The sequence below is a fragment of the Amphiura filiformis genome, chromosome 8, assembly GCF_039555335.1.
Source record: "Amphiura filiformis chromosome 8, Afil_fr2py, whole genome shotgun sequence".
Lineage (NCBI taxonomy): Eukaryota > Metazoa > Echinodermata > Ophiuroidea > Amphilepidida > Amphiuridae > Amphiura > Amphiura filiformis.
The window spans coordinates 69,313,020-69,338,259 of NC_092635.1; the positions used below are offsets into that span (position 1 = coordinate 69,313,020).

At 37.1% G+C, this 25,240-nt stretch overlaps 1 protein-coding gene across 1 annotated transcript in view; it reads left to right on the forward strand.

Annotated features, from left to right (window-relative positions):
- LOC140159689 (solute carrier family 12 member 1-like) overlaps positions 1–25,240 on the forward strand; it is a 72,212-nt gene that overhangs the window by 21,246 nt on the left and 25,726 nt on the right. The window contains exons 4-9 of the mRNA XM_072183184.1: positions 12,881–12,988; positions 14,337–14,412; positions 15,294–15,389; positions 18,011–18,150; positions 18,948–19,058; positions 19,543–19,654. Of these exons, the coding sequence (XP_072039285.1) occupies positions 12,881–12,988; positions 14,337–14,412; positions 15,294–15,389; positions 18,011–18,150; positions 18,948–19,058; positions 19,543–19,654 (643 nt within the window). The remainder of the gene's footprint in view (positions 1–12,880; positions 12,989–14,336; positions 14,413–15,293; positions 15,390–18,010; positions 18,151–18,947; positions 19,059–19,542; positions 19,655–25,240) is intronic.

Genomic DNA, 25,240 nt, shown 5'->3' on the forward strand with positions numbered 1-25,240 from the left:
CCAAAAATCTGAATTTTTATGAAATGTACGGTATTCTTGTTCTACAAGTCGCTAATAATCCCTTATTTGTTCATAGAGTAAGAACAGCAAAGACAGGTGAAATTTAAATTGTTGATTTTATATGCCATTTTGCATTCAAAAGAACATGTCTATGGAAAATGTTAAATGTGATGAAAATACGATATTGGCAGGTGTTTCCAACAGGCGCCAAGATATGGTATAGATTCCTGCTGATCTGTAATGTTCAATACCATTAGCTCAATGTGACTATAAACAGTTTTAAAAGGACACAACACTGATCACCATGAAATCTATTACTATAAATGTTGGTTTTTTTGAAAGGGTATAAAATTATTCATGTATTTTTGACAAAACACTGGTAAAATGTGATCGCCGATTTCACGGCTTGAAACTCGCAGGTCTATCTAAACTGAACCAGTAACCTTTTTTTTGGTAAAGATTTCTTCAGTTAAAAATACATGCACAATGTCAGCATATAATTTATCTGTACAATTGCCAGGAATTGCTTTAAAAGTCAAATCATTGTATAATGTCAAGTGATCCTGGCTGGAAAAGTCAAATCATTGTCTAATGTCAAGCGATCCTGGCTGGAAAAGTCAAATCATTGTCTAATGTCAAGCGATCCTGGCTGGGTAGAAAGGACAATACCCTTGACATTGAAGAATTTAATCGGCTGTAAAAATCACAAGGCCCCATGAAGGGATACTCTGTAAAAGTAAGCCTTCAGTGTGTTTTACAGAATGTTTTATGTAATAGTGGGAAATAGTATGCCAATATTGTGATTTTTAATATCAATGCTGTATTTAGGTCTAGAAAAGTCAAATTTCCTTCAAATGTAGCAATATTTTTCACAATTTCTGATTATTTCTTAATAGAGTATATTTAGGGAAACCACATTCCCCCCAAAATGTATCTAAATTTGCCTCTAAATGCCAACATTGATTGCCCATTCAGGAATCTGCTTCTTGGACTCAACATTTTGGCATGTAATTCAGCTTCTTTTAAATAGCTAAAAGTTAATTGATTCAAGTTCTTGGTCAGCCATCTTTGCACAGTATTTTTTGTGGGACCTGAGAGCACATCAGACACACCAACTTTCATTCTAAATACGAGGAATGTCCTTCTGATATCAAATAATCTTGAATCTAATGATAAAATGTATGAAGCTGGGAGGAAAAGCCGACCATCATATAAAAATTTTGACCTTTCATACATGTTGAAGATATACATGAAGTTTCTCAAAAGACCTAAAATTTTGCGGGTCTTTTATTTTGAGTGTGGACTAATCAAGTTCACCTCTTTCGCATCATCCGTCACAAATCCATAGTTTTAAATTCTAACATTTTTATAAACATATATTTGACGTGTCATTTAAAGTGTGTAAATTTCTTTGCATTCTGATTTGTAATGTGTTGTGTTTAAAATAGTAAGCCAAGCACAAATCTTTTTAATGTCTTAAAAGTATAAAAATATCAATTGCAGTTTAATTTGGGCCTCTCCTGAATATGCCGGAGGTATACTATTTTTGTGCCCATTGGTGATAATCCAATATGGCTGATTTAACATCTATAGTAAAATGCAAGGGTTCTTTGAACCAGGGCTCAAATTTTAGGGAGGCCACCAAGGCCATTGCATGCCCAATTTCAGTTTTGGCCTTGGTGCCCCAGATCTTTGTTAACTTCAAGGTATTCTTCATCATATACTTGGTGCCCTTCTTTGTCTTTACCTAGTGGCCTTGAAAATGGGTGCCCCCCCCAAAAAAAACACTAAAATTTGAGGCCTGGTGCAGTTAGCAGCCTGGACAACCGATTCTTTTGTTTAGCAAGGCTCAAACGATCGAATTTGGTGTTGAAACAAGCTAAATTTTGAGTTACACCTTTTCAATGTAAAATTAATTTTCTCGGCCAAATGAAATGCAATCATTTTCATTTTTTCAGTAAATGTCAGGTCAAATTGTAGTGCTTGATACTTATTTTTTTTCAAATCCTAGTGTTAAACTTAGGCGTGAAATTCAGTCATTTAGGTGTAAGATTTTCGATTTTGATAGGCTTAAACTCTGCCCATGAGCCTTTTCTTGGATCAACCTTTTAGCTTTTCAAAGTAATATAGTACGCTAATGAAGAATTTTTCCCAACTTTCTAACGCACATCACCGTGAGCGATATATCATAGTTTTGTCAGAATTTACGTTTTGATTTCACCATTTTTTCACCGGCTGAATTTTTTTCAAAATCAACGCGTGAAATATAAGGCTAATAATACTAGCATTGTGGATCGATATCCCTGGGTTTAATAGGAATTACGGCATGATACAGTGTTGCCAGAACTTCAATATAGCAACGAAATTCCCAGGCCTAATAGCGCTCCTATACTGATCATGTTTATAGCACGATGAGGATATTTCATCATCACGTGAGTGATTCGGACCAATGTGTTGAAATTTGCTTCTCCTCAAAACAACTTTGCCCGAAGGCTTACATGCAATTGGGCAATATTTTAAACAAAACTTTCTTTTACAAAACATTATATTACGCTGTATGTTTTATGATCAACAAACTGTTTGGAACACACTTCCAAAGAAATAACCTTCAGAACGCCTCGGGCGTAACGCCCAAGCGTAACGCCCAGACTTTCGTTATTTAAACGCCAGAAATAGATTGTCCTTATATAAAGAACCATCAGAGATTGTGGCTTATAAGAACCGTTCATTATCATTGTTAACTTAAACAGGTTTTTGTTTTTAAATATCTTTATAAATTGATTGTTTTATGTTTGTTTGTAAATTTCGTGCTTTACGCGCTTTGAGTTCCTCATCAGAGATTGTGCCTTATAAGAACCATTCATTTTCATTGTTAACTTAAACAGGTTTTTGTTTTTAAAAAAAACCTGTTCAAGCAATTATTTAAAATTGCTTGCCTAAAAACAGAATAACTTGGATGTTAATACTTGACGTAGTGTTTCAATTGTCATGAAGGTGACTGGGTATGGTGCCTCTTGTTTGTGTTTGTTTGAAACTGCTTTTGGAAACCCACCGAAAGTCATAGGCCCTGATGAAGCAGCCAAAACAATACCAGGTTAAACATGGAAGTTTATAAAAACTTATTAAATAACCGTAAGGAAAAAAACAAACATTTGTGGCAACAATAAGCCTTGCATTGAAAGTCATGGTTAAAGTGTGTTGATTACCACACCAAAGTTTCCCTACATACACCCCACTACCCACCTTACACACCTCTGCACCCACCCCACCCTATAGGCCTACACGTACATGATATTACATAATAATATATAGCATAGCTATACATTTAGGTATAGCGCTTAATTATGACAAATATGGTTAGGCCTATATATAGGCCTACATGTCAAATTAAAAACAAACCCGAACACTGATGAATCTCTACAGAAACCCGAACACAAGTCTGAAGGGTGTAATGAAAATGGCAACCAGCGATGGGGGGGTAGGTCATACAAAATTCACATGGAGAAAGGAGGGACAGAAGATTAAAATCCCCTATAATAACACGCTAATTTTTCTAGGTTTGGACCGTGGATTTTCATGAACCTCAAGCGTGCGTCTCTTAATACGGACTAACCTAGGTAAACAAACACACAGACAGACAAAATGGTTTTCATAATCATGGAATGCATATAAATTGAAATTGTAGGCTATCACGGGAGCAAATTTTTAAAATTCACCTCATTTACCAATTGGGGATTTGGGCTACCAAATCGCTAGTCGGGCAATCTTCATGATCTTTGCTTTTCAATGGAAAATTGCCCTGGATGACAACAATGAAAATATCGACTATTTCTGCTGGTTGCGCACGCGATAAAAGCACCGAGTTTGACATTTTCAGAGCATGAAGGGGAAAAAGGGTAAAATAAAACGGAAATTCTGACAAAACTATAATATATAGACCCACACGATGTGCTTTACAGAGGTGGGAAATATCTTTCTTTAGCAAACTATATTAGTTTGAGACGCTAAAAAATCAATTCCGTAAAAAGCTCGCAGGCGAACTCAAGGCCTATAAAAATCAAAAATATCACACTAAAAGATACAATATGATGGTTAATTTTAACACCAGGATTTTTAAAAAATGTATATCCAAGCACCAAGTTTTTAACTGACATTACTGAAGAAAAAAAAATATTGCTTTATATTTGACCGAGAAAATTAATTTCATAGCAAAAAGGTGTATCTCTGAATTGTGCTGATTTTAACATGTATCGATCAACTTTTAGCGCGACTAAGCATTTCTAAAGAATCGGTTGTCCAGGTAGGTGACTGGGTGTGGACTAATCAACCACTTTTGTATCATCATATATTTAGTGTATAATTCTAACATTATTGTATTGTAAACATGATATTTAACATGTCTTTTTTGTTTTTGTCATGGATATCATTGATATAGTACGACCTAATTAGTATATCATTGACTCCGACAATGACTCACAGAGAAATCATGGTAAATTTTTGCTTTTTTAAGTGAGAGCATGTTTGATGTGTTAGTGTTATAGTCATGGATGAAAGTGTTGTCAATATTTTGTGCAGTTGTCCCTGTAGTGGTACTGCTGTTAACCCACCCTGCAAGCACCCATGATTTATTATTATGTAGAATGTTTTACCTATAGGCAATCACCCTGGGTGCACTCGACTTTGGAAGTGATGGGGATGTGCCGACAGCAGTTCAAAATTAAGGGTCTTTTGGTGAGAGCCTAGACACCAAAAAAAGGGGGTGTTTTGGTGAGAAGGCTCTCAAAAAGGGAGTCTTTCCATGAGACTGGGGAAAATCTTACCAAAAAGGGGGGGGGGGGCCTTTCCGTGAGATTGGGAAAAATTTTGGGTCAAAATATAAAAGATGATACAATATTTTCAAAAAGTCATCAAATTTTGAAATTGTTTGAAAAATATGAAGAAAACTAATGAAAAATGGAGTCATTTGGTGAGAAATTATCATAAATTTGTCCAAAATTCTTGAAAAAAGGGGGTCTGTTGGTGACAGAAAAACAAAAAGGGGGTCTTTAGTTATATTCATCTCAGGTTCAGTCAAACAAAAATGGGGGTCATTGGGTGAGAAGGAGTTGGAAAATGGGGGTCATTGTGGCCGCACATTCCTGTCGCCCATTTTTAGTGAGTGCCCTCCTCAGGGGAAATCATGTGCAGAAAAATAGAAATACTTCAAATATACAAACTCATTCATAATATTATATGCTCTCACACAGTATTTGCATAGCAAGTACATATCTATTATCTCATTGATAGTGCACTAGATATGATTCCCATCACATCAGCTATGCAGATAGTGTCAAGTAGACAATTGACAAGTGACAGTTACCCGTATTTCCCCGCTATTTGACGGTGAACAGTTTTACCGGTAAAATGCAAGGGACTCAATAGAAACACGCTAAAAGTATGTGTAAGTTGTATGAAATTCATCAGGCATGTAAGCAGTCTAGTTAGCTCAATTGGTAAGGTGTTGTACTCCGGATGCATTGGTGTTAGCGATGCGAGATCCACTCCAGGCGCAGTCCCTGTTTATTCACATTGGATAACTGTGCTAACTAGAAATTCCCCTGGACAAGGAACTAGTTACTAACTGTTGTCTCAGTTACCCGTACAAGAACACTGGGAGCTAATACTGGCTGTGATGGTTATTCTCTAGATGTAGGATGGATAGGGTTCTGCACCTACGTCCCTGAATAATGTGTGAATGGTTTATTTTGTGAAAAGTACACTTTTGGAGAGTGGGGAGGGTGTGAGCAAACTGAGAAATAATACTATGTTTTGTTCTTCTCTCCTCCCCCTCCCGCCATCTCTATACAATGTTGGGGCAGACATACAAGTATACATGTATGATAGCACAATCATGTGCCACTCTGGTCAGCACTCAACATTGTTGAAGGGGAGCGGGGATGTGTGCAATACATGAGGTGTCCCAACATTTTTGCATATGATTACAGTGTGCATGTCCAAGATTTCAAAATACTGGTGCTTGGCTTCACAGAGTAACAGGTGTCGGTGCTATCCAGTTCACCCCACCCAACCCTGGCCCCCAGGAGAAAGAATATGCTATAGGTGTCACCCAAGGGGGCCACTGGTCATAGACCAGGGGGTATCATGCGTGGCCAAAGATTCAAGTAAAAAGGGTCTTTTTTCATGATCAGGCACTGTACTTAAGTATCGTGAATAGGGTATCTAAAACATGGAAATTTGAGAAAAAGGGTATATCTTGTACAATAAATCAGTGTTTAGGGTCCTTTGAGACAAATGTAGTATGTAATTTAGGGGTAAAAATTATGAACTTTTGAATTTGTGTTTTCCCAGTTATCATGAAGGGTTTTAGAGTCAAAATATGACTGATTTACTTGCTTCTAATGGGGGCAAAAATAATGTCAATACTTATTTAGGGTATGAAATTGCACTTGTCATGCTTGTTTAGGGGTGCATTTTCAGACCTCGTAAATACTTGTTTTGGGTGCTATTCAAAACTTCGTGGCCACGCATGATACCCCCTTGTCAATGACCAGTGGCCCCCCCGGGAGGTGTCAGTGCTATCCAGTTCACCCCACCCAACCCTGGCCCCAGTTGAAAGAATATGATACAGGTATCAGTGCTATCCAGTGCACCCCACCCAAGCCTGACTCCCAGTTGAAAGAATATGATACAGGTATCAGTGCTATCCAGTGCACCCCACCCAAGCCTGACTCCCAGTTGAAAGAATATGATACAGGTATCAGTGCTATCCAGTGCACCCCACCAGGCTTCCCGTTAGTGTGCGTCATTGCGTCCAGACGCGTATTTTACAAATTTGGACGCAAGTTCACATGGCTAATCAAGTATTTTGCGTCCATGTGGACGCAGACAAAACACTGAAATTTAATCATTAATTGATGATAAAATAAGAAATTGTTTTATTTTTACGATAATAAAAGCCCCAAAATTTTGACCAACCTGCTAAGAATTGAAGTAAATTCTGCAATATTTGTAAATGCAACGTCAGGAAATCGTGCACTTTTTGCATGCTTTCCGTCGCGATCGCTTGATGGGGAAAGTCCCAATTGATGCAATAGTTTGTTTACAAAGCATGCTGAACTGACGACGTGCAGTTAATGTTTATTTAGTTATTTATCACAACCTGACAATATTCAGTTTTTAACATTTTAAGTTTATTTTTTCATAAATAATCTACGTTTCCTTTATTAGTAATTTTGTTACGATGAATAAAAGCAATTTTAAAGACAAAATCTAAATGATAACCTTTTTTTGTATTATTTGTGGCAGCGCGTGTTTTAGCTTTTATAGCATCATCAACAACACGTGGATCAAGTAAAAGTAAAACCCGGAAGTAAAAGTACGAAAATTTGCTAAAGATTGACAGACTTTGCGCATGTTTTTGCAGCTGTTTCTGACCATGTTTCGGACAAAAACTGATGCAGAAATGAGAAAAATTATCATTGCGACTGGAGGTGGAATATCACGGCGAAAATTTTATTTTAACAATCAACATTTGATGAGGTAGACCGGGCCGTGTGTTAGCAACGAGGGGTTGCCGTTGCGTTTCCCGGTATGATTGATCGTGAATTTCAGACGGACGCACAAAAATCTGTCTGGACGCAAGTTTTTTCAATCTTGTCAGCAAACTTGCGTCACACATGACGCACATTTTAAAACCCTTAACGGGAACCCTGCACCCCACCCAAGCCTGACTCCCAGTTGAAAGAATAGGCTACAAGTTTCAGTGCTATCCAGTGCACCCCACCCAACCCTGGTCCCCAGTTGAAAGAATGGGCTACAAGTGTCAGTGCTATCCAGTGCACCCCACCCAAGCCTGGTCCCCAGTTGAAAGAATGGGCTACAAGTGTCAGTGCTATCCAGTGCACCCCACCCAAGCCTGGTCCCCAGTTGAAAGAACGGGCTACAAGTGTCAGGGCTATCCAGTGCACCCCACCCAAGCCTGGTCCCCAGTTGAAAGAAAGGGCTACAAGTGTCAGTGCTATCCAGTGCACCCCACCCAAGCCTGGTCCCCAGTTGAAAGAATGGACTACAAGTGTCAGTGCTATCCAGTGCACCCCACCCAAGCCTGGTCCCCAGTTGAAAGAATGGGCTACAAGTGTCAGTGCTATCCAGTGCACCCCACCCAAGCCTGGTCCCCAGTTGAAAGAATGGGCTACAAGTGTCAGTGCTATCCAGTGCACCCCACCCAAGCCTGGTCCCCAGTTGAAAGAAAGGGCTACAAGTGTCAGTGCTATCCAGTGCACCCCACCCAAGCCTGGTCCCCAGTTGAAAGAATGGACTACAAGTGTCAGTGCTATCCAGTGCACCCCACCCAAGCCTGGTCCCCAGTTGAAAGAATGGGCTACAAGTGTCAGTGCTATCCAGTGCACCCCACCCAAGCCTGGCCCCCAGTTGAAAGAATGGGCTACATGTACAGGTGTCAGTGCTATCCAGTGCACCCCACCCAAGCCTGGTCCCCAGTTGAAAGAATGGGCTACAAGTGTCAGTGCTATCCAGTGCACCCCACCCAAGCCTGGTCCCCAGTTGAAAGAATGGACTACAAGTGTCAGTGCTATCCAGTGCACCCCACCCAAGCCTGGTCCCCAGTTGAAAGAATGGGCTACAAGTGTCAGTGCTATCCAGTGCACCCCACCCAAGCCTGGTCCCCAGTTGAAAGAAAGGGCTACAAGTGTCAGTGCTATCCAGTGCACCCCACCCAAGCCTGGTCCCCAGTTGAAAGAATGGACTACAAGTGTCAGTGCTATCCAGTGCACCCCACCCAAGCCTGGTCCCCAGTTGAAAGAATGGGCTACAAGTGTCAGTGCTATCCAGTGCACCCCACCCAACCCTGGTCCCCAGTTGAAAGAAAGGGCTACAAGTGTCAGTGCTATCCAGTGCACCCCACCCAAGCCTGGTCCCCAGTTGAAAGAATGGACTACAAGTGTCAGTGCTATCCAGTGCACCCCACCCAAGCCTGGTCCCCAGTTGAAAGAAAGGGCTACAAGTGTCAGTGCTATCCAGTGCACCCCACCCAAGCCTGGTCCCCAGTTGAAAGAATGGACTACAAGTGTCAGTGCTATCCAGTGCACCCCACCCAAGCCTGGTCCCCAGTTGAAAGAATGGGCTACAAGTGTCAGTGCTATCCAGTGCACCCCACCCAAGCCTGACCCCAGAATAGGCTACAGTAAGTAGTTATAAAGCCACTGCCCCTTTGTATGCAGCTGCAAATGACAGGACAAAGAAAGGGAATCTGCAAACTTGTTGAGTTTGACCAACTTGTGTGCATAAATTCAATTTTCTATAAACACTACTATTAAAACTTAAATTTAATGTTCACAGTCTTTTTTGTAGCATAACACAGGTTTGTACAGACCTTTGTGGGAAATCTTCATAAAGGTCTCCTTCTCTATACTCTATCAATTCCCATAGATAAAGGTGTTCCAAATTTATAAGTACTTACATAAATGGATTCAGGTAAATGTAAGCAAGCCCTTGAAGCCAAATTACATTTATGTATCTGTGGCATACTTCAGCTCCAGAAAATTATGGAATTAATTTGACCAAGTAGACCATTCAAAACACTCCCTTGAAAAAAATTGGTTTTTGCTTAAAGCAATATAAATTGTGTGATATGCTTTAGAATAGATTCCTATTCACTGATCACATTGTCCCCTTTTAATTTCGAGCCAAATAAATAGGTAAAAATGAAGAAAATTGCTATTTCATTCCAACGCCTATAGTTGGTGTTAGTTCTCCGATCATATTATTATCATGATTATTGGCGGAGCTTCACACAGCTGGGATGTACAAACAAGATGTAAAATGAATAGCGATATGCACACAGTTTATATGTCAAGACATAAGACGAATAACAATATACACTCAGTTTATATGTCACTGAATCACTAATACACAGGCACGCGATGTATTTAGCCATCACTCAATCAGTGAACTCTAAACCAGAGATTTCCGGATTTAATATACATATAAAAACTTAAATTTTACTATAATTAAAGCACTTAAGGCTTAATCTTTCACATGGTATTTGAGTACACCAATGGGCATTACAATCATGCAAAAAGTATTTGGGCATTGCTGTGGAGCAAATCACACATTATGGCTTTAATATGTATCATTTAGTTGGACAAAACTGGGAATGCAGAAAAAAAGTGGAGTGTTGCCTAAAAGCTGTGAAATCCTTCACTTGTAGTTTATGAGTTTTGACCATTGACAAGCCAGTAGGAACTCACTAGTGACAGGAGGAAATTGATAGTTGTAGTAGTAGTAGATATAAAAAAAGGAAATTGATTAAGTGCTTCTATGTGTTGACACAGCTTGCCCTTTCAAATGGAAAAAATAGAAACATGTTGATTTCTAAAACTAGATTTCTCAAATTCATTCATTGTAAACAAATTTATTTAAAAGTAGATAATAATTGCAGGAATGGTGAGTGGCCAAAGTCTTGATTGCCCTTACTTTAGCCAAACTGGCGTTTAAAACACTCAGGAACAATCCATGAGTGTTTAAAACACTCAGGAACAGACCCCTATAGGGTCTATGAACAAACCCTGAAATCCTTCAAAATTAATTTAATTGCCTATGACGGTGGACAAAAGTGGGTGTGGTCCCCTATCCCTCTCAGTGTTAGGCCACTGTGTGAATGTTTTCCCATGATATCAAAGATATACATTTTAAATTACTTATTTACCAGTGTATAATTGGTTAACCCTAACCCAACTAGGGCTCACTATCAGTATTAAAACCACTCTGTGTACATGCATTCCACATGACTTGATGACACAATCAGCCAAAGTCATATATACCCAGGGAATCGTTGGCCGGGCCAACGTCACCTGTGTGGCTACATGCTGGGATCTTCTGCGTGGCATGCGAGGGGTCCCAGGCTCGAATCCCGGGGGTGCCAAGTGACTTTTCTCCTCATCTTCTCTCCTTTTTCGTTTCTTCTTTCCCTTCCGATAGCAAAAAAAACACGGGTAGTGTTAGGGTTAATGCCTAGAAGAATGATTGGGAAGTATTCTTTGCTACCGTGTGGGTTTATTAGTGTCGGGTAGGGAGTGGATGTTTTAAATAGCAGAAGAACTTTACAGTAGAAGAACAATCACAAGAATTGTTATACATGTACATGATTTAAATGATAGTATCATTGAAGGTTTATTACATATTATGTTATGTCCCTACTTACATATTATTAAAATGTACATTATAGTATGTTGCTGTGATTTGCATGCAGTAGTCAAGCATTGCAATTAGCTTCAATTGTAAGTTTAAATTGTGATTATTTGAAAGTAAATCTAGTATAAATTGACTGTGTGTTTTCTGTCAGTTGTCACTCCGCAGTAGCATTTTTCAGTTCTTCCCAATCTGTATGAACCCAACAACAGCATAATGTATTATAATACTGAGTACCATTTTGTTGTGTTTTCTTTGATCGTGCTTCTGCTGTCTGCATGTAAAAGCAATTTTGTGTCAGTGAAGTTTCAAAGGGCAAAATTTCCAAAATCCCTTGCCACTTGTGTACTTAGATACAAAGTGCCCCGGCTGACAGGCAAACATACACAAACAACAGACAATAAAAATGAGAAAATTCTTTCCAATACTGTATCACAATACCATATAGGTCTTCAGTTGGGACATGTAAAGTACGATGAATACACATGTGTACAGTTCTGATTCTATGAATGTTAAAATGGTTAATGGTAGGGTTGTGTAAAATTGAAATTTGCATATTTTTGTCCTGCTCAAAGCTAGCTGAGTTCCTGCAAAAATAGCAATGCATGAGTGTCTATATCCTTTTTTGCATATCAGTCTTTGTAAGGAAGCTTAAAATCACAAATTTGACGACAGTTGTGTAACATGTGCAAAATAAATCACACAAAAATGTCCACTATCACAGTATTGGGCTATTCCATTTAAAATCCACACTACCCCTGTGGAAGATTTAGCTAATGTCTTCCACAGAGGGCATATGAGTTTTGAATGGAATAGACAATTGCATAACTTCCATTTGAAATACTTACTCCTGTTGTGAAAGATATAGGTAAAGCCATAATATGGGGGAGTATGGGTTTCATAATGAATAACCTTGACCAATTATATTTGAAAAACACACTCCCCTTGTGGAATATATTTCCAAAATCTTCCACAGGGGGAGTGTGGATTTTAACTGGAATAGCCCATTCTACAGGCCATATCATACTACAGTACTTCAAAATTTCAAATGAATGAACACAGCCTGACATAGGGTGACAATTTTTGTGTGTACACTGCGTGATGTACGCCGGTGTGTGTGACTGTGCGAGTGTGCGTGTGTAACATGGAAGTGAATCCAACCATGCTATCGCGCCAACACACTCGTGATTGGGTTAGTATGTATCCAAGGTCGGGTGTTCGCATTGTAGTTTGAAATATGCGATGTTCGTGTACATGTACAGCTGTTGAAAGCTGTGTTCATTCAATTGAAATTGCTAGTATAAGCAATTGTGATGTAACTTCCATTGCTTATCGAAAAACCGATTGCCGATATATGGTCGATAAGTCACTAGCATACCCTAGTGTCAAATTACAACCAGTTGACTTAAATGGTCAACATTGTCGCTACCTCACAAGCCATGATTGAACGTTGGTAGCTATTGTGAAAACGCTACCAGCATTTGATTACTAGCGATTTTGTAACCATACTCTGCAAGTGCATGTGATATGGGCATTAAAGATATCTTGAGATGATTTCCTTCAAAATTAAAAGCCGTTTGTGTAAGTGTCACATTGTAATCCATAAAAATAATAAAAAAACCCTTTTTTCAGTGTTTCTAGATCTAATTGTCTCTATTGTGTTTACCTTTAGGAAATTCAACATGAGACGCTTGAAAATGAGGTGGATGTGGACGTGGAAGCTGGTGAGAAGAAAGATGCAGTTGAAGTAGAGAAATTTGGATGGATCAAAGGTGTACTGGTAAGAAACATGCGTAAAGCAAGGTTAACAACAAGTCCTCATCAGCACTCACTAAATTTGGTTCTAGTAACTACTTTGTTCTCAATGGTTTGAGATGGAATGACAATTGATAATCATCTCTGTTTACTGCTGATGATGGTGCTGCAATTGTTAGTGAACAGATTAATAAATCTTGGAAAGTTCTTGGCCCTTGTCCTGATTGAAGGTGGGGTTAGTCTCATTTGTGTGGTTCCCAATCTTTTTAGGGCAACAGATTCTCCTCCATGTTTACAGATTTGATGTAGATAGTTTTCAATTTTGTGGCCTGTGATCTTCATTAGAGTTGGGCGACTATCACTTTTTTCCTAGTCGACTAGTCGGCAGCAAATAGTCACGACTACGACTATAGTCGCGACTATCTGTGGTCAGAATTGGACCAAAAAATCGGGTGAAAGTTTGGAGCAAATTTACAATAACAAGTCAACAAGACCATTTTAATGATGATTTACGAACTTTTTGATTACTTGTTTGTATAGTGTTACTATTGGTAAGACAATGACTAACGTTTTTATCACATTTTCACAGTTTATATGTAAGTATTTGGTTGGTTTTGATGCGGATATCTAACATGATTTTGTAACATTTTAATTTATTTGCGTTTGACGACTTTTGGTTTTCAATAGTCGTAGATAGTCGCGACTAACGACTATTGGCGACTTAGACTAGTCGCCCAACTCTGATCTTCATCTGTTGTTACTAAATGAATGCAAGTTTTGATTAAAAGAGATTTCACTTTAAATACAGGGCTCAAATTTCTTCTAGACTAAAGAGCAAGTAACATCCATGTTATAACATCCATGTTATAACTTGCATGGTTGAGGTCCAAAACCCTCGGACCTTTCTCAAACACAATGAAACCAATTGGAATCTATGATAGTGTCAGGAATATTCCTTATATAATGAGATCGTCATAACATGTTATTCAGGGAAGATCTGATTACATAGTTTAATAAGTTCATAGTATAGTAATTTATACTAGTCTCATGTACTTAATACTACCTGGTTTAATGATAATCTTCACAAATCGTCTCCCTCATAACCAAACTGCCTAAGTCATTATTACATGTTTCTCATTTGCAATTTTGATTTTCTGAGTAATAAACCCATAATTAATCGAATTTCCATCTGCATTCTTCATTAACTTGTGGAATACATCAAAAGAGATGTATTCCACAAGTTAATGAAGAATGCGGCTGAAAATTCAAATTTGCAAATAAGAACATGTAATAATGACTTAGGCAGTTTGGTTATGAGGGTGACGAAATGTAAGATCATTATGAGCCTTTCTTATTATCTCTTCCCTTGACAGGTGCGTTGTTTACTAAATATCTGGGGTGTGATGCTGTTTCTACGACTAACATGGATTGTAGGACAAGCAGGAATAGGTAAGCACTAACTATCTAACTGATCCACAGAAGATCATTTCTTCCATACTCTGCAGCCTTTTTAAAAGGCAGCAGCAATATGTGGCCAAATTGTGTAAAATCAGACAGGATTTGATAAAAACATGAATTTAATAAAATTACTAGCAAACATTTCCAGCTGATTTGAACATATGGTGTAATCAGGAGAGCGAGTTGGCACAGTGGTTGTTCCCTCGCCTTGCACCACTGAGGTCCCGGGTTCAAGCCCCGGCATGACCCAAAGACTTGTGTACATGTGGTTTATCCTGATTCCATGCTCGCTCTCGCAGGTTTTGTAGGGGATCTCCAGTTTCCTCCTGCTTTCAAAAATCAGTGATTAGTTGTTTGGTTATCAAAAACTTCTTTCACCCAATGGAATTTGTTGAGCTGCCCAGATAATTGGTGGTTGTTACAATCTAGGTGCGGATAGGTTTGTGCCAGTTCAGCAGCACAATGCCTAATTGATGCGATCTGATTGTGATAATGGCAGCAAAATTACTATATATAAAAGCTGAAATTTATTTATTTTATTTATTTATTTTATTTATTTTTATTGGAATTGAGATGGCAGTGTAATCTTCCACAGTGGGTGTGTGGATTTTAAATAGAATAGCCCAAAATTGTTACCACTTAAGACATCTCAACAAATAGGAAGCAACCCCATAATCTGTTGTTTTTTACAATGCAAACATATTGAACCTGGTCAGCCACAGCAAGTCAGACATTTAAACATTACGATTTTCTTGTCAAATTCTTGGGATGTTCTTAATTCAAATTTTATGGTATTTCGTTTCTTCATAAAGTAATATAATATAGAATAGACATTGCAAGTCTCAGAATAATTTCTTGTGTTTTATTTACAGTCTACACTGTAGTCATTGTATTGATGTCAACGGTTGTTACAACACTCACATCGCTTTCAATGTCAGCTATCTGTACCAATGGGGAGGTCAAAGGTGGTAAGTAAAACTGGTTTATACTGACTGTTAACTCAAGTTATTATCTATCCCCTCAATATGTCCACCAGTTCCTCATGAGTGAGAGGGATGTTGAGGTATCAAACCCAATGAATAATAAGGATATAGTGCCCTGCTTGCTGAAGTGATGAAGTCGTCTGCTATATAGTCTGCTTGTTGCTGGTTTGTAGTAAATCAAACCATAAATTGCGTACTATGAAATGAAACCGTAGGTAAGAAAAACAGCACCAAATATTACTAAATCATGCAAAACATTTATTCTTTGACAAAAATGCATTAAATTTCCCTCTGAAAGTTAGAGCTTAAAAGCTGAACCACACCCACTAAGTAAGAATAAAAATCTACAAAGTTCTGCAAATTCATCGCCTCATGAAAATGTTAATGATGCAGCCTGCGAGAATATCTGTATGCTTCTTCATTTAGGCCGAGACATGTAGTCTTTACTCAATGCACGTCTGACCATTTTTATTTTGAAAATGTTCTATTTTTTTCAAGAACATGCTAAAAATGTTGGCAAGACAGGACTGCTGAACTAAGTGTGACCTTAGAGCTAGCTATTCTATTGAACTATTAACAGACACTATAGGAAGTTATTACAAGATATAATTGAAAGTGCAACAAATGGGAGAAAACAAGGTCACTGTAGTTATGCAAGTTTCTGTTAAAACTGTATTTTTTTCATATTATATGTATAGGTAAATGGTGAGCTCTGCAGGAAATATAATTATAATTATTTGTTTCCTTTAAGGAGACCTTGGTTTTCTTTATTTCTTTGAAATATATGTGGTTTCAACCAATAATATTTTTTAATTTTAATTTTAATAAAAGCCCAGTTGTATGTCTTTCACCTGATAGCACATGGGAGATTCTATTATTTTAAATGGAACAACTTTCACTTAAAACAATTCTATCTCCTGTGATAGATGAGAAACAATACTTTGTTGTAATTACACAGATTATATTAAAATCATGTTTGGATGTTATTAACATCCTCTTTTTTATGACAATTTTCAAAGTTCAATTTGTTTTGTACAAATCACAAACTTAGTGAATCCATTAAACATGACAAATCATGTGATTGCCACTACATCCAGGGCGTAGCACGTTACACAACAGGAATGTTCCTGCATGGTATTTTGCGTTTTGTTGTGAAAAGACTCAATTGCTGGACCAGTTTTGGTCAATTCATTTCTGTTGCCTGATAGCACACAGCTCAGATACAAGGATAAGCCAACCAGATTGCTAAAATTATTCTAGTTGTTTAAGATTAGATTTGATTGTAAATTTCAGTCACATTCAATAACATCAAAAATATTTTAAAAAAATACTGAAAAGAATAGTTTTAAACAAATGTGTAAATTATATTTTAAGAATTTAGTAAAGATATCATAGATATTAGTATTTAAACCATCAATTTCGTTGCACATAGTGAAGTCAATACTGCATAGCAACAATTTTGAAAAAGACCCATGCATTATACATTAATACAAGATTTATATAGCGCCTTTTACATAAAGATCAAGGTGCATATCAGTGAATGTCAAGAACATACAGAATAATAAACAAAGCACAAAATTAATAAGCATAATATCCGTGACTGGTGAGTATAGTCCCACCCGTTTTGGGTGAACATTTTTCAAAATTGGGGGTGGGACTATACTCAATTTCAAAAAAAAAAGTTTTTTATTTTTTCGGTTTTGTAGTGTCCCTGGACCTAGACCTAAATGCTAGGATCATTCATGGTTGACCTAAAAAAAAAAAAAATTCAAGATGTTTTGTATTTTTAATATGAAAATTGATAATTTGTATTCATGTCATAGTCTATTAATGATTTCAAAATGCATTGAATTTGAATGCATTTTGAAATCATTAATAGAGTATGACATGAATACAAAGTATCAATTTTCATATTAAAAATACAAAACATCTTGAAATTTAAAAAAAAATTTTTTTTTTAGGTCAACCATGGATGATTAGGTTTAGGTCCTGGGACACTCCAAAGCCGAAAAAATAAATAACTTTAAAAAAAAAATTATTTTTTTCAAAAATTTGGGGGTGGGACTTTACTCGAAGGTGGGACTATACTCGCGTCAGTACGGTAATGAGATTTTAAGAGTTTCTTGAAGCTTGTGATTGAGCGTGCCTCCCTGATGTTACGTGGGAGGCAGTTCCACAGTGCCGGTGCAGCAGCTTGGAATACTCTGTCGCCAATTTGAATTCTGCCAACAAGAGAAGTGATTTGAGTTTTGTCCATTGATGATTGTGACCAGTCCGGAATGTGGTTGTTTTAGCAACTAAATCAAATAAGTGTGTCCTCTTTTCAGACATTAGGCATCTACACACACTTTTAAACAACTTGTTTAATGCGGGTACTTATGGCGCAAAAATCATGCACTTGTTGTATATACATGTATGCATTCATGGCCTTCTATATCTCCACATATAGCAACACCCTGTCAGCCTGTCAAAATCAACATGGATATGTGGCTTCACCTAATGCTATGGTCAGGGATGGGTGGTTAGAGATCTAGTGTATAAGTAGTCTGCATGGCAAGCTACAAACAATCTAATTTTTCTTTTAAATATGTTTTATTCTTCTTCAGGCGGAGCATATTACATGATTTCTCGTAGTCTTGGTCCTGAATTTGGTGGATCTATTGGTCTGATATTCTCCCTTGCTAATGCAATAGCAGTGGCTATGTACGTGGTTGGTTTTGCTGAAACTGTCAGGGACATTATGGTGGTAAGAATATCATACTGAACATGCTCATCAATCAAGGTGCAGTTATATAGCCTCAAGTACACAATGACCTTTGGGTACAAACTCACAGCAGCTGAAGGGAGTATCCCATCATGCATTGCAGTCTATCTGCTTGCTCCATAGCAAATACATACAAAATATAAACAAGAGCCGCTTAGATATTGAGAGCTATGGATAGTTTCACAATACTTTAGAGATCATATTTTTTCAAACAAAAGCCTAAGCTCCTCTGATATAAGTGAGTAATTGAAAGTTGAAGTGAAGAATTTTGTGTACACTTTCTATGGCATGTGTAGTTCTACTTTGGTACTGCAGAGCATGATGGGATACACCTATCAGCTGCTGTGGTACAAACTCATACTTTACAAGTTGAGGTCACTTTGATTGTGTGATGGAGATTAGTTAACTGCAAATGGAGATGAGACCATTTGGCTATTCCAGTTTAAATCCATACACCCCCTATGGAAGACATGACCATAATCTACTACACAGGGAGTGTGAATTTCAAATGGGTTACCAGAATGGATGACACCATTATTTGGAAATCTACAATTCTACATCCCTGTGTGTGGGGAGATTAAAGTCATGTCTTCCATAGAGGGTGAACTACACATACAGTACAATCCAGAATTCCTCTTGCAACACTAACCGAACAAGCCAGTGTACGTACACCTTGCATCACTAACTGTGTAAACCAACATACTTGTTTTTTTACTCTGTTTTATTCATTGCTAACTTTGTATCATAATTATAATGAACATATTTTATATTCTGAACAGGATCATGGTGTATCAATGGTGGATCCAAGTAATGATGTCCGAATCATTGGTGAAATTACAGTGGTTTTATTGCTAGGTGTAACATTAGTGGGGATGTCATGGGAGGCCAAGGTGAGTTGACAATAACCCAAAGGGGTGGGGAGTTTCTCCCATACAGAAGTGCTGCCCATACCCGTCCAAGCATCTCAAAATCGTACCCTTAATGGCGTTATTCAGTTGCAGCACAAAGTTTGCTCGTTACGGCGGGTCGGGGGCAGCGTGACCTAGAAAAATTGTCCGCAACTCAAAAACTACATGTGGCACAAGGACAAACTTAGTATCAAATGATAGAGCTCAACAACCTCTTAATTTGGGTGGTATTAGTAGTATTGTTGGCAGCCAGTATCTAGTATGATAGGGGTAGGGGTATTATTAATTTAAGGTAACATTTGTCTGCAAGAACTTGGGAAGTGGAAAAAAATGCTGTCAAAACCATGTTTTTTTTTCACCTGCAGCAAAAACCTGCAAACCCTGTGTTCAAAACATTCAATTAAGTTATCTTCGAGATTCCATGCTATTACATCATAGTGATTTCTGTTTTATTTTGCCATGACAGGCCCAGATAGGTTTACTAGTCATTCTCCTCATTTCTATGGCCAACATGATCATAGGTATGTTGATACCACCATCAAATGCACAGGAAGCACAGGGATTTGTGGGATTTGAAGGTGAGTGTTAATAATGGGCTATTCCAGTTGAAATTCATTCCCCCCTATGGAAGACATGACTTTAATCTTCTACACAGGGAGTGTGAATTTCAAATGTGACCATCCACCACGAACCCAGTGTAAAGATATTGATCAACAAAACTTATATACCGTATTTCGTTGAATAGTCGCCCCCCTCAAATAAACCAAGATGTTAAAAAAATTCCGATATTTCCATGCTATCTTGTGTAGTAAGCTTACCAAGTTGCTCACATGGTCAATAATAGCAGCAATAAATGGCGAAAATCTGCATCCGAACCCGGAAGTGAACCAAAAGTCAGTGTCAAAAGGTCATAGTTCGTCATTTTAGCGTGACTTTTAAGCTTTTAATGATTTTAACGGGAATTGTCGTGCTAAAAATGACCTCTAATAAACGCCCCCCCTTGGGAAAATGTAACGCCCCCGGGGGCATTTATTCGACGAAATACGGTGAATCAAAAGAAAACAAATGAATTTCAAGAGGAAAATTGGGCTTTTGAGCTCCTATTTCCTAAGCAATTCAAAGTTTGTATTATGGAGATTTCCACTGTTATATACCGTAGAATTCCGTCTAGAAGCATATATGCCTCTAAATGAGGGTTTTTTTTTAACGAAAGATATGAAAGGCCAATACCCTTCTCAAAAACATTGCAATAGATTGGTCTTACAAATATACATGTTTGTACAGCCGCCTTTATCAGTAATATAGTTGGTCAAACTCCAAATAACGTTTTTGTTGAGAGTGTCTGCCTCTTGTCTCTTGTGTCAAAAAAACCTCGTTTAGAGGCATATATATGCTTGTAGACGGAATTTTACGGTAATCTAGGAAACTCAATATTGTGACTTTCCATTGGTTTCGCCGTGTATGGTCACAAATGTGCTTATCTGAATGGGTGAGTCCATTTGAAATCTACACTCCCTCTGTAAGAGATTATGGTCATTTCTTCTATAGGGGCTGTATGAGTTTCAAATGTAATTGCTCAATAAGTTTCAGTTCTCTGTTTCGATTTTTAAAATGATGCGGCACAATTGCATTTGATGCAACAACAAAACTGAAGAATTATAAAACACTCAGAACTATATGATGAAATTAATAAGCCAAATTGAGGAGAATATATTTCATAATATCAGGTTCAATATCAATTCAGCAGAGTATAGCCCTATATAGTTTAAAAGCGGTAAAGAGGATGAACCTGTGTTCACAGGCCGGACGCCCATCTCTCTTTTGCAGCGATTGGGCTAGACTCCTCCATGTAATGATTGCTGCAAGAGGTTTGCTACATCTCCTCCAAAGGGAGTGTGTTACTTTCCCGGCATTGCATATAGCCGGTACCCATTTGTAGACCTGGGTGGAGAGAGGCAATATGGGTGAAAGCATTGCCTAGGTACTCAACTTGTTGATGCTGTGGGGATTGGAACCCACTACCTCAAGCTACCTTGTAATTATGATTCAAAGTCTTAGACTGCTGCACCACCGTGCCCCCCCCATTTTAATTGGGGTTTTTAAAAATACCATTTAAAAATACTTTCTTTTTGTTACCATTAGGGGAATGACCTATTGCGCCTTAGCCTTAGTGCAAAAAAAAACCAACAATAACTACTAGATGTGAGCTGATCATCTTCTTCTTAGAAGCGTGATATCTGTATCTTTTGAGAAGCTCACTATATATTTAGACATTTTCCAAAACATATAAAGTTATAAACTGTTAAAGAAATGTGACCATGATCATAATTTATTCTTCAAGTGTACATTTTTAAATTGCAGCATTAGATGGATACTAAATGCTTTTATAATAATTTTCTTCTTTTTTTTATCTGCATTCCTTTTCCTCATTCAAATTTTGTATGTATGCTACGTAAGGCTACATGAATGAAGGTAAAGTCATCATAAATCATTTCATTTTTCATGATATGAATGGTGATAGTATTATTACATATTAGAATTATTATATGTTGATGTGTTCACCTCAAGTTTTGTACTCTTCTTTTTCTTTCATCCCTGAAACTCTGGCACCATGTTTCCTGCTCACCCCATGGTTTCTTCGGTTTCTGCATTTGCTACTTAAATGTTTGTCCTGTGGTCAAAATGTTTTGTCATGTCTTGTCTTGTTTGGTTTGTTTTTGTCCTTTTTGTACCAGTCAACCTTCGTATCTTCCTTTTCACTTTTATAGTTTGGTTCACTTCAAGTTTGGTAGTGAATTAGGTGCGTATGCCACCTGGGTATGCCACTGGTTGCAATATACAAATTGTGTGTGTTAAGGGAACTGGAATGAGCGTTTTGACAGTATTTTTGTGGGACATGAGAGCACATCAGACCTATCGAATTGCATTCTGAATCTGAAGCATGTCTTTCTGATATCAAATAATTTTCATTTTTTAAAATCACAATATAATACAAATTTTATGACAAATTATAAAAATTTGATATTTTTCAAATTTTTGATATATAACAGTCCTAAAGTAAATTATATAAATCTAATGATATATTCTTAAAGTGTATGTAGCTAGGAGGAAAAGCCGACGATCAATTGAAAATTTTGACCTTTCATAGCGAAGATATGGATTTTTTTCCCAAAAAGACTTAATTTTGTTTGGTGTTTTGGGAAAAAATCCATATCTTCAATACGAAAGGTCAAAATTTTCAATTGATCGTCGGTTTTTCATCCCACCTACATACACTTGAAGTATAAATCATCAGATTTATAAAGTTTACTTCAAGTACTGTTAAATATCAAAAATATCAATTTTAATGATTTGCCATAAAATGTGTATTAAATTGCGAATTTCAAAAATCAAAATTATTTGATATCAGAATGACATTCTTCGTATTCAGAATGCAATTCGATATGTCTGATGCTCTAATGTCCCAAAATAAATACTGTCCAAACGTTCATACCCCATCCCTTAAGTTAATTGTGTAGAGCATACAAGCATACATACAATGCAATTGCAATGAAATAGCATTGACATTGCTACTGAACTTGAGGTGATCCAAAGTATGACTAAGTATGGTTTTCTTGTAGTCTCTCCTTGTTTTATACTATACAGTAAGCCAAATAATTAAGGTACCAGTTGTGTTCACCCTTGTATATCCTAAGTAAAAACAAATATATCAAAATTAAAACAAAAATTAAAATTTAAGACCTTATTTGTTGAATTTGGTTGAGAATTAAAGAAATGGTGATCTAAAACCTAATGAAGAAACGAAATCAAAAGTTGCACTTTCGTGTTCTAATCAATGAAAGCACAACGCTAGTTTTAACGTGCTAATCAATGGAAGCACCGCACTAGTTCTCTTGTGTCTTTATTTCTTGAACAATTTCAACAAATGCGGTCTTTAATTCGAGCTAAAAGATGCAGCTATTGGCTGCTGATTCCAATTATGACATATCTATCTTTGTTTAAGATATACAGGGGGTGAACATAACTGGTACCTTAATTCTTTGGCTTACTGTATACTTGTATCATTTCTTTGGAAACATGGTTGAATCCCTAAATTTTGAGAAGTGCTTAAACCATCCTCTGATCCTTCACATGTGTGTCTGTACATTTGAATTGATTGTTGTGCAAAAATTTAATTTACGCTATTTATTGCTTTACAAAAGCGGTTTTTGTGTTTTAGTGGTATGTTGAAATAGTTGATTCACAATACGTGGATGCTGGGTTTCTCTACTGCAAGTCAGTTTGACCACAAATCCTTCTCACATGGTAACAGTTGGAGGGCCATTCAACTTTGACGCGCTATTATTAAACTGTACGCTATGAATACGCACACAACGAAAATTTAAATTTGCTTGATTTGGGTTGCAGTTTTAAAAGCTTCCAAATTTCTCTCTACAACTCCTAATAGCTATATATTTTATATATAACTACAAGAAAGGCTTTCAACATTCCATATATGTTCACAAAAAATACCGTAACTGCGAGGAATATGATATGGGCACATAAACACAAATTTTTGTCATGAATTGAGATAAAAGAGTAAGAAAAACTGCGTTATTTTAAAAATGGTGCGAGTTCATAAATCAGGAATTTGCATATGATTAGAAACATGGCTTATTATCCTCAGATTAAAAAATCAAGATTTTGGTTGGTTAAGACAAAAACCTGCCGGGATGAAAAGGGTATTTTACAAGGCGGAAAAATACCAGTAAACAGTAGGCCATGCGACAACAGCATTGAGAAGGTTCATGCGAGCAGTGTTAAGTGCTTGGCGTATTTCACTGACGCAGCAGATGAATGGGCGCTTAGGCGCATAACAAAGTCACGCAGCGTGTACTCGTTCATGGTGTCAAGTCACGCTTGGTATTGTTATGAAGTTGTTTACTTAATTTTCGTCGATGGGCCTAATCTGGGTAACCAATTTAAACTATTATAACAATTTAGAATTTTAAGTTCAAAATTTGGGACAAAGACTAATCGATAGATAAAGGTTGAAATTACTTGTCTGGCTAAAAATTAGAATGATTAAAGCGTTAAGACAGAAAATATCCGGGTTAGAAGTCCTTCGCACCGACAATAAATTTGAAAGGAAAGGCAAACGCAAAAATCACGAATTCTAACGACAAAAGTAGACAAAATGGAAATCAAGTAGAGAATTGTGAAGATATTTTCTAATAAAACTTATTTGTTAATTGCCCAAGATGATTGGCTACACATAATACGATACATTTCAAATCGCAATTTTCCGCGGGAAAGGCACAAAAGCATACCCAAGAGTGCGACGGTCATTTTTGCCAAGGTCGCGTCCGTTAATAATTTGACCTTTAACGGAAAACGCGCATGATGGCCCTCCGACTGGTAATAGGCATATTGCATAACAATAAATACAGCTTTGTTATTCAATACGCATATTGTATTGTGGGTCGGAATTTTGGTCAAACTGACTTCCGGTAAAAAAAACCAGAATCTAGGTATTTAACTGTTGCATAGAAATTTAATTACCGGGTACTGGTGACAAGAACAAATTAGGAAAAAAAATTGATCTACTCCCTATTCCAGAAAAAAGAGCACTAATTTTGTTGCATTAAAAAAACCATTTTCCCATTTTGCTAAATGATACATAGTTAAATCCTAATCCTTTAGTTAGTTCTAAGTTAGATACTAAACACTAGGTTGACGAAATGTGGCATAATAATAAAGCCGCCCTGTTGACGTACTTAAGAAGAAGAAGATGATACTGGCAATAAAAGTCTAATTGTAATATTTGTGCAATTAGAGGGTAATTTTTCATGTTTTCTTACAATTGCAGTCACAACATTCAAAGACTTAGAACAAGTCTAAGCTTTTAAAATTTTGAATATAGGCTATGAGTTTGCTCACAATTTTAATAATTGGTTATAAAAGATATTAGAAAATATGTTTCCAAGAATTAGAATGCATAACCTGTAATTAGTCTTCGTACAAGTCTGTTGCTTGATTGTCACAGCATACAAAAAAACCACCCTAAATATGCATGTTTTTGGCCTTTATTACCAAAAATTAGATACATATACAATTTTTACTTTTATTGCCAGTTAGAACTAAGGATAAACATCAATACAGGATAATGTTTTTTAACCCGAAAA